This window comes from Drosophila novamexicana, unplaced genomic scaffold, assembly GCF_003285875.2.
Source record: "Drosophila novamexicana strain 15010-1031.04,08,12 unplaced genomic scaffold, DnovRS2.1 tig00000193-arrow-pilon, whole genome shotgun sequence".
Taxonomy (NCBI): domain Eukaryota; kingdom Metazoa; phylum Arthropoda; class Insecta; order Diptera; family Drosophilidae; genus Drosophila; species Drosophila novamexicana.
The window spans coordinates 4,023,950-4,036,182 of NW_020824787.1; the positions used below are offsets into that span (position 1 = coordinate 4,023,950).

At 39.8% G+C, this 12,233-nt stretch overlaps 1 protein-coding gene across 1 annotated transcript; it reads right to left on the reverse strand.

The window, feature by feature from the left end:
• Nucleotides 1-376: 376 nt before the first annotated feature.
• On the reverse strand, nt 377-1,757 carry LOC115758877 (fibroleukin-like). Its single transcript, XM_030699672.1, has 2 exons — nt 619-1,757; nt 377-552 (listed from the first exon to the last, which is right to left on the reverse strand). The coding sequence occupies exons 1-2, from the start codon at nt 1,755-1,757 to the stop codon at nt 432-434; spliced, it is 1,260 nt and encodes a 419-aa protein (XP_030555532.1). The 3' UTR covers nt 377-431.
• Nucleotides 1,758-12,233: the final 10,476 nt, after the last annotated feature.

Here is a 12,233-nt window from a genome sequence, read left to right on the forward strand (position 1 = left end):
CAAGGAATTCATTGAATTTGCATTCAATGTGTCTTAGAATAGCTTCTCTTTTTTTGCTGAAATCAAAAATCTCTTTTTTTGCTGAAATCAAAAATATTCGACAAAAGCAATTCTATGTTTGGGAATTCTGGAATTCCAAGAACCAAAACTCAATGAGTTTTAAGAAATTGCTAAACAAGCGCATTGCGATTTTTATACCCATTAACAATGGCTAGAAAGGGTATACCAAAGTTGTGTCCGCGATAAGCATCTCCAATAAAATTAAATATATATACATATATAAATTTTGACTACCAAGATTATTTAATTAATTCAATATTGATTGCAGTATGAGTATCATTCCAATGCAACTTCCAAAATACTGAGCTGCAGAAATTGTATATTTATTCATATTATGTAATTAATTAGTTAGCAAGCATATCAAAATGTTTTTACGGCCTTGCTGGCCTGGGCCGTATCGCCATGTAGACAGTTTGAAGAAGCCTGGGGCGTACATTACGATCCCAGAACATATTATAAAACGCTTTATTGTCGTACTGTCCATTTAGATTACTATAATGAATTCAAGATGAGCGTTGAAATCATTTGATATCCGTTACAAATTACAAATTTATTTACCTTCTTCCACAAGAATAAGAAGGAAACCACCAGCCACCAGAGTATCCGTTTGGGCAATAATTTTGATAGGAATTACCATGATCATCAGTTTTAAATGTTTGAAACTTATTTTCAGTCATGGCATCGCCTGCATTGCCTGTGTAATTTTCGAGTACCTCCAAAGAGTATCCGTTCGCCTCGTTACCGATCTTAAAATGATCATAGTGAGCAAAAAATTGTACATTATTAGGATCAGTTAACCGAATAAACAATTCGTGCGGTTGTGCATTTGTGATTCGATGTAGTTTTTCCAATCCAAGGAAAAAGTCGCTATGAAAATCTCCAAATCCTTTTTTGTAATCAGCCCAGTTGCGATTGAAGGCAACTTTGCCATCAATTCGCTGCTGAATTATCAACCAGCCGACGCCGAACACAACGTTATTACAAAGTACTTCGAAAGGATTGGCACCAGCCACTTGTATAAATTGAATTCCATCTCTCCAAGCGCAGCTTTCCGGTAAATTGCTCTGAGTTTTCACAATCAGCGACTGGATGGTATTTTCTGTTTGTTTTAATTGCGATTCCATTTTTGATATTTTTTGCGTTAATGGCTCAATTTCGGAAGATCGATCCTGGAAATCTCTGTGTTGATTTTCATTTGAATGAACTTTAATGTTCAATTTAGTTATCTGTTCTTCCATCTGCGTTTGAGCAGATTTCAAGTTGAAGATTTCAAAACTTATTTTAGAAATATCAGAACATTCTCTTAGCTTTAGGTCAGCATCCGTAATATTAGATTGCAAGTTTTGTATTTCTTTTGCCTTATCGTCAATTAGTTTCATGAATTTGATAAGGAAATTCCTTATTATTGACTGTTTCTTTGTTTGGTTGTTCTGACATTCGGTCAATTGGTTTTGCAAGTCCGTAAATTGGTTGTTAACGTTGGTTTTTTCTTCATTAAAATCAAAGTTCTTTATCTCCAGCTCCCATTCCCATTCCAGCTTTTTAAGCTTATCTTCATTTTCTCCGATCAATTTATCATAATCATCCAAATAACTTTGAAGTTCCTCAATTGTCTTTTCACTTATCTCTTCGGATTGTAAGCTTGCTCGTGCCAAAATTATTAACTGAACAACAAACACAGCAAAATACTTTCCCATATTTATAATTTCAAAGCGTCGAACACATACGCCTCTGACTTAAGACCCATAAACACTGAGTTGAATTTGATAAGTAGCGCTAAACGCTGTTGAATCAAAGCTGGGCCGTGCTCCTATCGTAATATATGTATATGCATATAAAAAATATATATATATATATGTACATAGCTTATGCTTGTTCGCTCAACAGATAAAATTTATATGAAATGTTTAAAATAATTAGCGGCAGCTGCGAATGCGCGCAAGGCCAGCTGGACGGTAGGCTTAGTGCACTAGTGCACACTATCATTATTAATGTATGAATATGGTTTTTAGATATGAGCTAGATATTACACACATCGAGCAGCGTTTGTCAACACTAATTCATCATTTTTAAGAATAAATTTGTAGCAGGTAAGGAGAGCATAGTTGTTATACTGTTATATTTGTGTGGACTTTAACAACACTCTTTTGTCGTGGTGCCCCTTAAATTAACAACACTGTTAAGCATTTCACACGTGAGTCAAGTTGAATGTCAAATTAAAATTTTTAATTGAAACATAAATGTTCCCAAGCCCAATTATGAATTTTTATAAGCTTCCCTTTAACAAAACTGTTTGGTTTGTCCCGCCTTTGCTCGTTGCCCTTTAGAATTTTTATTACAAAAAGAATTTGCGACATTTTAAAAGTATTTAATTCAAAGTGACAAAATATGCCGCCGGACAGCAGCTGGGCAAAAACTCGTCTCCAGCTAGGGATAATAATTTTAAAAATTCAATCATAATTGGCAACAGACAGTGAGGAATGTTGCCGAGCTGCCCTTGAAGTTGCCACCAAAAGTTGCAGGCAGCAACTTATTTCATTTTTCTCTCTTTTTTTTTTCGTTAGGTAAGCGTGGGGCACGCGGGGCAACATTAACAAATGCGTCACTCAGTGGCTGCTATCGTGGGTAATTAATAAGCGAATGGCATTGCAATTTCTTTTCTTTTTCTTTTTTCTTGCAGCCGGCTCTAATCGTTGCAACAAATTTGTGGCATGTGGTGTGCGGCGCACACGTTGCATAGATACGAGCAGTCCGATAACAAACTGCAAATGCATGTTAATCGATTGAGTTGTTTGCCGTCTTGGCGAATGCCAAAGCCCCATGGAAAATATGAAATGTGCATGCAAATATGGCGGGGAAAGGCGGGCAGTAGAGTAGCTGCACGTGCCAGTTAGAGGCAAGACATTTGTTGCTTTGTTCTATGTGGAGTGAAAGTTGGAGCTGTGTGGCATGCCACTTGCGCCGCAGATCTAGCCAGTTGAGTCGCGCCAACGTTTAGCCAAACAATGCGCGTTCCTTTGTGGCCAAACTGAAAAATGTTTATTTAAATGCGAATACGAAATGCGTTGGCCATGCCACACGATGCGGCTAGGCTGCAGGTTTACCTTGCCAGCCTAACTAGCCAGCATGTTGCTGGCAGCAGCATATTCTGCACAGAGTCACAGGCTCGGGCCGTGCGGCAGGCTTACGGGGGAGGCGGCAGCCACTGATTGCCCAGGCCATTAAGTGCACCAACTGTTGAGCATGCGCAGCAGCAGCCGCGGCAGCAGCCAGCCCCATTTGGTCGGCCCGTTGGGGCAGCCAGCTGTGGCCAGGGGGCAGGTTCCTGCTGCCTGCCACTCCGTGTGTAAGCGCAGCATAATGAGCCGCGCAGTTACATTTATTTTAAATCTGATATACATATTTCTCGTCGTTTTTTTTTTTGCTGCGCTTTGTTGTTATTTGGCCTTTGTTTTTGGGCAGGCTGCAACAGCAGCAACAATAACAACAACAACATGCAGCAGCAGCAACTCAATGGCCATTGTTGCTTGCCGTCTCCGTTGTTGTTGTTGTTGTTGCGCCGCCGCTGGCGACTTGCAACTTGCGCGAGACTTGCAATTCTTTTGCCTTTTGCTAGAGCTGCCTTTCGATAGAGTTACAGCGTAGCGAAAAGTATATTGACTAAGCTGTCAGCTTTGTGAACTGAAATATATATATTTGAATAGAGCCGATCTGATTATAGGTTAGATTAGGTTTCACCGGTTCTACTTTGGAGATAAACAGTTCTGAAGTTCAGGAATGAAAAATGTTAAAAATAATGCTATCAGAGATTATTTAAAACAGTTTCATTAGTGCATTATTGAATATGAATATGAGAATATGAAATATATTAGGGTCCTGAGAGTTTTATTATTTAATGATATAACATAAAAATTGACCCTCCCAGTACAATTCTAATAAGGTTAGAATATGAACGAATATCAAAAAGAGTACTTATAGGTCGGTCTCAAGCCAATTTCGATTGTTCGATCTCGTTTCGGTTAAATGTACTTAGCTGTATTGTGGCCTTTCTGGCTACGCATGGCTGGCTAAACGCAAATGTATGCAAAGAGCCATTGAATTTGCACAGAGCCGAGAATTGAGCAGAAGATAGGAGCAGGGTAGCAGAGTCGAGGGTCGAGGGGGGCCAGAGTATGCGGATTGGTAGCGCTGTTAACCAAAAGAATGGTTGCAGATTCTTGAGTCTAGATTTTGTTTATTTTGCGATGCGCGGAACAATGCACATGAATAATGTGTGAATCGCGCACCGAAAACCTGTGCAGATCTTGTGAATTGTGCGCAGTTTGGCATTAATCAAAGCGCTGTCGCCGCCAACGCCGATGCCGACGCCGACGCTGACGCCGACGCCGACGCAGACTGCTTAGTAATGGCCAAAATATAAGCAAAGAGTTAGGAGTTGAGAGAGTTAAGAGGCCTCTAAATGCAAAGGTAAATACCATGGCCATGGTATTTCACACTTTTACAGGCGACTGCAGCCAGCGGACTTAGGCTCTGTGGAGGAACGGAGAAGGGGCTGTCTATTGGCTTAAACAATTTTTGTTTTATTTTTGGGAAAGCGTAAACTTTGTTTTCGAAATTACAATTTTAAGCAAACTTTGTATTCGGCTTTTCGTATTTGCCTGGCAGCAACTCGAACTCCAACTCCAACTGCAACTCTCCAGCTTCAGCTGGGACTCTTGTGCAGCTCCAAGGTGGTCGCTGGACTTTAGATTTCGACAGGCAGGCAAACAAAATGAGAATCAAAATCAAAAGCGTAGCTAGCCAGCCAAAGCCTTCGGTCTGGCATTCAACAAAACCCAAACGAAATGCATTTGACGTGCGACTGTGTCCAGGCTTTTTGTTTGCTTCTCCAGCTCAAAGTCAAAGTCAAAGTCAGAGCCACTGGCCAGAGGTCTGTGTCTGAGTTTGAGTCGAAGTCTATCAGAGAACTATCCAAGCTACCAACTGCCTCCAGTTCTAATATGTATCGATTTCACTCAACCAACTGGCAACTGGTAACTGGCAACGGGCAACGGGCAACGGGCAACTGGCAACTGGCAACGGGCAACTTGTTGCAGTTGCATCTATCTCTCCCATTTACCGTTTGCCTTCATTATCATTTCCCATCGATTGTGGCAACAACTGCATTTTAATGGTCAAATATTACTCGTATTGCTATTCGGGCATTATGCCTTGGCCAAAATCCGGGCCGGTGTTAACACTGCCCCCAAAACTCGTGACCGTTGCGGCGAGAAAAAAAATCGAGAAGAAAATAAAACATGCACATTAAATCAGCTGCCGTTAAAATCATCGTAAGGAAATGCATAATAAATAATAATACAATCGCACACATACGACTAGATCCAAACATATAGTATTGCACATACTATATACTATATACATATATATATGTATACACTATTCAATTATTGTCTTTCTCTGAACTGCCTGCACTGCAATTGGTCACAGTTCTCCCAACTGCCCAAATTTGTTGGCTTTGGTGATTATTTGAGAGTCACACAAATGTTGCTTTAAAGAGTCGGGTCGAATGAAAAAATCTAAAGCATTATTTTAAATATATCTTTATTTGTCCAATAACAAAATAAGAGCTAAGTTTGAGAAATTCAGAAGAAAAAGGTATGAGATTTTTGAGAGAAGATCTATAAGATTGATATATCTAAATATAATCCGTTTTGATATATTTTATTTTGATAGTTGTAGTAGGTTATTATTTAACTGTACTGCAAATTAGATTTTATATATATTTTTTTCTGTTCAAATTTTATATAGAATGTTGTGACTAAGCAGGTGCTATGCTAGACACAAAATATATTTACAGACAATTTGGACAAGACAAGAACCTGCGATGGAAGTCTATCTATGGGCAGGATTTGATATGCCCGCCCTTCGAACACACCTTTGATTACCTTTAGAATTTATTCAAGTAACTTTCCCCCACATTTTTCTGATTTTTATTAGATGATTCAATATGCCGCATGATTTCATATGTAGCGCGGCAGCAGTTGGCACTGTTTGCTGTAACGGCTGCCGCTGCGGCTGCTGCTGCTGCTGGTGCAACAACAGTCAAAATAAAAAGAAAACTTTTGTGGCACAGAGCAACTAAAGAATGCAACAAGAAGCATTGATTTCAAATAAATTTCGCTGCCGGCCAAATTGTATGCCGGTTGCCAGTTGCCAGTTGCCAGTTGCATAGTCCAAGTCCGAACCCGAGCCCAAAGCCCAGACAACGACTCCGACTCAATCGCGGTCGACGCGGGTTCGTGCCACATGCAGCTGTGGGTGTGTGTCTTGGGCGCGCACAGCGACTGATGTTGAGCTTCTAGAGGGTGTAGAGGGGTAAAGGGAAGGGAGGAGGGGGAGGGGGAGGGGGCTATGGACACACACACGCCCCGATGCAGGCGCTCTGATAGCGATACGGATGCATGTAAATGCAATCGTATCTTACGGCTCTGCACTTTCTAGCCACAAGTTCAAGTTGCGAGCGCGTTGCATTGTTTGTTCTTCATTGTTTTTGGGGGGCTGCCCCACAGAATATTGTTGCTGCCGCTGTTGTAGTTCCCGTTGTTGTTGCTGTTGTTGCTGCTGCTGCGGTGCGGCGCTTTCTGCTCCTGTTATTCTACTAAGTTGATAACCATGTTCAAATAAATCACCTTTTGCGTGGCTGCAAGCGAAAGGCAAACGGAGCAGCAGCCGTTCCATGTACCAACCAACTACCAACAACAACAACAATAACGACAACAACAACAGCAGCAACAGCTGCCATAGAGCCGAGAGGTGCCGCAGGGGCTGCAGGGGGTTGGCGGCAACTGGTGCGGTGTTGTCGTTGCATTTGGCTTTTATCTTTTGTTTGCAATATTCAGATGCATCTTTGAGATAATTTTTGGTTGCTACGCTAACCGAAAACGCGAAATGCCCCCGACCGTTGTCTATGCCGATTATTTTAGCATAATAAAAATATATCAGACTCTGTAGCTGGGGGCATCTCCTACGCCAAAAGTCTCAGGCCCAAGCACAGGCTCAGACAAGAGCCAAGCTGCATATAATGGCATAAATGTGCCTTCGCTTTGATGCCATATCGATTTCAGGCTGAAATTGCCGCATTCGCCCTATAGTATATGCCGCTTGCCGCATGCCCCATGCCCCATGCCCCATGCCGCACATTTACCATTCGCTCGTGCAGCTGCCGACAAAAACCCAAACTGGAGCTGCGACTGCTGAGCTGAGGTTGGGGTCGGTCTGGGCTTTTGGCCGCCGGCTGTTGGTCTCATTAGCCGCCAAACCGTACGAGTGCTGCAAGTTGGAGTCAAGTTTTTGCTACGTGACAAAGGCACAACACTTGACAATGTCTCGCACACACCCACCCACACACATGCTCACACCCAACCCACATACACACACGTGCGCTGGGAGACAACAAATTAGCGAAGCACTCGTACTTGACCTTTTCTTGGGCGCTGATTAAGTTGTGAGAGCTACAAGTCTGGCTCCATTCATTAGGAATCGCAAAATATCCTTTTTTAGCTTAATACAGCGTTTACATGAGCTGAAAGTATCTATTATCATGTGATTAATCTAAAAATGAAGCTTAAGGCTTAGGCAAGCTTAAGTAATATTAACTGAATTATGCGCCTACAATTAAGCTTGATTCAAACTCTTAAAAGCATCTGTACAAATTTGGAAATGTAAGCAGTTTAAAAAGTCCCTTAAAATTAGATTAATTTGAAATTAAATAAAACAGCTTTAAAAGCTTATGAAAGCTTACACAGAGATCAAGTGCATTAAAGCTTTGCTTGAGCTGAAAAGAGGCTAGGATCTTATTATTTAATATTATTTTTTACTAATTTTAATTTTAATGTTAAGCTAACAATAATAAATATTCAAAATATTCTGTATCCTCTTGCTTAAGAGCTGCGAATCATTCTAACTGACAAAGCAGCGTGTAAGCAAGCACCTAAAGCTCAGGCAAGCTTTAAGTAAGATTTAAAAATTAAACGCTTGCAATAATGATAACTAGAAACTATCTGTAAGCTCTAAGCGAGATTAATTGCATTTGCTGCATGCAATTAAGCTCACTTAAAGCTCAAAAGCTTGACTAACTGCTCACAATTTGACACTTTTTTCCCCTCAGTCAAACTAGTTGCGCTCAATAAGATGAATCTAAAATTTAATTGTCACTTTCAGCTAACGTCATTGTTCCCAGCTTGTTTGACATTAACTAATTGCCAAGACGCGACGAACAGCATCCATTGTCAAGGAGACAGTTGACAAGTTGACAAATGTAAGGCAAAGACCGCCCCGGCAAACTTGCCACCACCCTTCGACCCTGCCAGCCAGAAAAAGGCTTTGTATTTAAGTTCTATACCTAATGTGCGAATGTGTGCCACACAAACACACACCCACCCGCAGACACCCACCCATACACATACACACATATATAGAAAGAACTCAACTCTAATGACATTTCAAAGCGACTACAATAACATTTGATGCTATTTATAAATTTACAATCCGCTTAACGTTTGCTAATCTCATAAGACCTGGTACCACTGTCAACCCCATTGTTATTGGGTGCCACCGAGGCAATGGAGAGGCAACTTTGGTGCCATTTGATTTTGCAGGCTCAGCTGCAAGCGGCAAAAAATCACCAAAAGAAAGTTTTGCTTTCTAATACAACTTTTATGCTGGGGACAATTGCTTTGAGAATCTCAACGATACAGTTGTTATGCGAGAAGCAGCAGATGGGATTGTCTCCAGATTTAAGTTTCGGGGTAAGAGGTTAGAGAGCGTTGCCCAAAAATAAAAGAGTTGCCAGGCGCATTAGAATAAGCCGAAACAATACTTAGTTTAAAATGCAGCTGTGCTAGAGAAAACCTGACAAATTTATTTGTGAACCAGTTCAGTTGCGACCATTTGGATATTTCAGACTTTAAAATGGCTTCAAGTATTAATAATAAATAAATAACTCCCAAATATTATATAACATAGTTTTCACGTCACAGCTATGTAGCAAGAAACTTTACGAACTGTTTTGTGAACCGGCTCAGCTGCAAACGATTTTAGATTTTAGACATTGAATTAGCTCCAAATATTAATATTAATAATAAATATCCATTAAATATTACTTCATTAGGTCATTTAGTTTTCCAGTTACTGCTATGAGCGAAAGAATGTTACAAACTGATCTGTGAGCCGGTTCAATTACAAACAGAATGAAATTTATGACTTTAAAATTGATCAAATATGTCTTTATATATAGAAATGTCTCATCTTCGAGAGAAGGCACAGTTATCAAAACATTATCTATCTCAAATGAAACAAAAAAGGCATAAAAACTGGTCTGTTAATCGGTTCATCTGAAAACCGTTCGGGTGCGAAGTAAGGGAAGAATAATTAAAATTTTATTATATATGACATGAAACCTAATGAAGCTGAGACTCGAATTGGGATCTTATAGTTGGTGAGAGAACCTGGTTCTAACGAAGTTCAAATTTATATTCGGTATGATTCAGAATCCTTTTTACATGCTTCATTTCAATTTGACTTACTGCGGCTGGCCAAAAAGGCCGCAATGCGCAGTTCATGACTGATATCCAACTAACTGGGTCTAACGTATTTAATTTTCAGCCATAATTTCATTAGAGCAAACAATGCCTGCCCACTCTAACACCCGCTACGGCCCCGCACACACATCTGTCTGTTGAAAATTCAATCAGAGCTGCGATAGAATTCGCATGCCTGAGCCTGGGTCCAGGCAGGATATGCAGATGTGCGGTGGGCTTATCAACGGTATACGCATTTCAAAGCAAACACTTTAGTCAGATTTATGCACACACACACACACACACACACACACACTCACACAGATAGAGACACAAAGTTTATCTTTCGCTTTGTGTGCGCCATTTTCAAGGACAATTCGGCAATGCAACACGTCGACTGGCTGCCAGGACATGCCCGAGTGTGGGAAACAAACCTCGTTTCCTGGCCATATGCATATTTATTAATTTGTGTATCTGTTGCTGTATCTGTATCTGTATCTGTGTCTGTATTTGTGTTTGTATACGCTGCTAACATATTCATAGACAATTGCCAAATGTAATTAAATACGTTTACAAAAGCTTTTGCCAATTTGAGCATTGTGTTTCGAGCTGTTCGGTTTTTGGGGTTTTGGGTTTCGTTGGTTTTGCACATTGGTTGGTTCGTTGCCAGCAGAGCACTGCATGAATAGCTGTTAACAATGGCTATCAAAGTTAAATATGAGTCTTGTTAAAAGTCGGCACAAAGCTAATTAAGGCTGCAACACATGTGTGGCCAACGCACTCATTCATTTTGTGGCAATCGAGATTTATGTTATGAGATATTTAATTCGTGCACTAATTACAAATCAATTTACAAAGGATGTCTTTCTAATAATTACAGATAAAAGATAAAGGACCTTCTAATCTGATGTGTAATTTACAGTTGAATATGTTTTACAAAAAGGTTGCCATTGTTTCGAGTGCTAGTTAAATAAGTACACGTAAAAGCTTTCAAAGTTGATTAAAGCTTCGAGCAAGCTGATTAAGCTCACCTTAAGTTCACTCCAACCAGTTGCATTTATGATAAATTTCCTTAAAGTTCTTCTTAAAATGTACATTTAAAAGCTTTCAAACATATATTTAACTTAAGAACAAAATAAGGTGCTTTGGGTAAATTTATTTAGACTTAAAGCTCACAAGCTTGAATACGTCTGCCTGTCGCTCTAACAAGTTGCGTTTATAAACAGCTTCAGCAGCTTTAAAAGTAAATTAAAAGTACGAGCAAGAGCATGGGCATTACTCATATGTAATAAAGCTCACTTTAAGCTCGCTAAAATGAGTATAAATGCTTCTTGTTCTTTCGTAAGCTTCGTTTAGAGTTCTCAAAGGAGGTTAAAGGTCTGCTATCTAACTGCTGACCTTAAGGTATTTTTGAATAGGAATATTTCATAGCTTTCAAAGTTAATTGAAGCTTCGAGTAAGATCAACTACATTTGTCACACAAAATAATGCTATTTTGAAGCTCGCCAGATTAAACTAGTATTCCTTACACTTGTGCTTTTGTATTGGCACATTGAAAGCTTTTAAAGTAGATTCAAGCCTTGTGCAAGAATAAACGCTTGAAGCAAATATAATATCATTTAAAGCTCGCAAGCTCTAACCCGTTGCATTTCCTATATATCCAGCTCTTTTTTTTCTAAGCAGAGTGCTTTACTTCAGGTTTATTACCCGGCAGCGCACGGCACACGACCCAAAAATGTATATGGAAAAACTATTAAATGCAAATTATGTCAGTTTCATTATTGTCCACGCCTGGACGACAACTTTGGCCGCTGCCTTCGTTGCATACAAATTACAATTAGCCAAAAGGGAATATGTACACGAGATGTTATTAGGTTTGGCCCGAAGCGTTCGCTGGTTGGTATTTTTCTTACGCTTTCGGCTAATTAAATTGAATTCAATTGAAATTTAGAACGTTGCGCACGGCACGTGATTCAGAAACGAAGCTCTGAGACTTCTTTGGCCCTTTTGTTGGCTCTTTGGCTTTGGTTTTGGCTTTGATTTTGGGGTTTGGGACCGGCACTGGGTTCGAGTTTGGGTTTTGTTTTGGTTGTGGCCCTTTTTTGGGTTTAATATGAAACGTAATTAAATGAGAGGCAACGGTAAATGCGTAATAATGAAAACTTTATGGCTTTTCGATAAACGTTTCAGATAGTACGCAATGGGTATAGTATATTTATATAGAGAATGGCGCGAACGTGAATGCAATGGGAATCGTTTAAGCAGTCGTGAGTTTAGTGTATTAAAGAATTTTCAGCTTTGCATTGAGTTCCATTTATTTTAACCCAGAGATCATATCGAGCAACTATGTCCATTTGTTTGGCCTTTGAAGTTTGGCTACTCAATAATTCCAGTTAGTTGCATTGTTAGTTGACTTTTTCGATTGTTTATACGATTGCAGCCGAAATGTACACTCAAAGGCTGAACACATTTTTTTGCTTTTTATTTCGCTAGAACAACAAATGAAATGCCGAAAATACCAAAAAAAAAAAGAAAAAGATGCTGATACTGAAAAACTGAAAACTAAACTCAACCGGAAGCCAATGTAAATAAAAC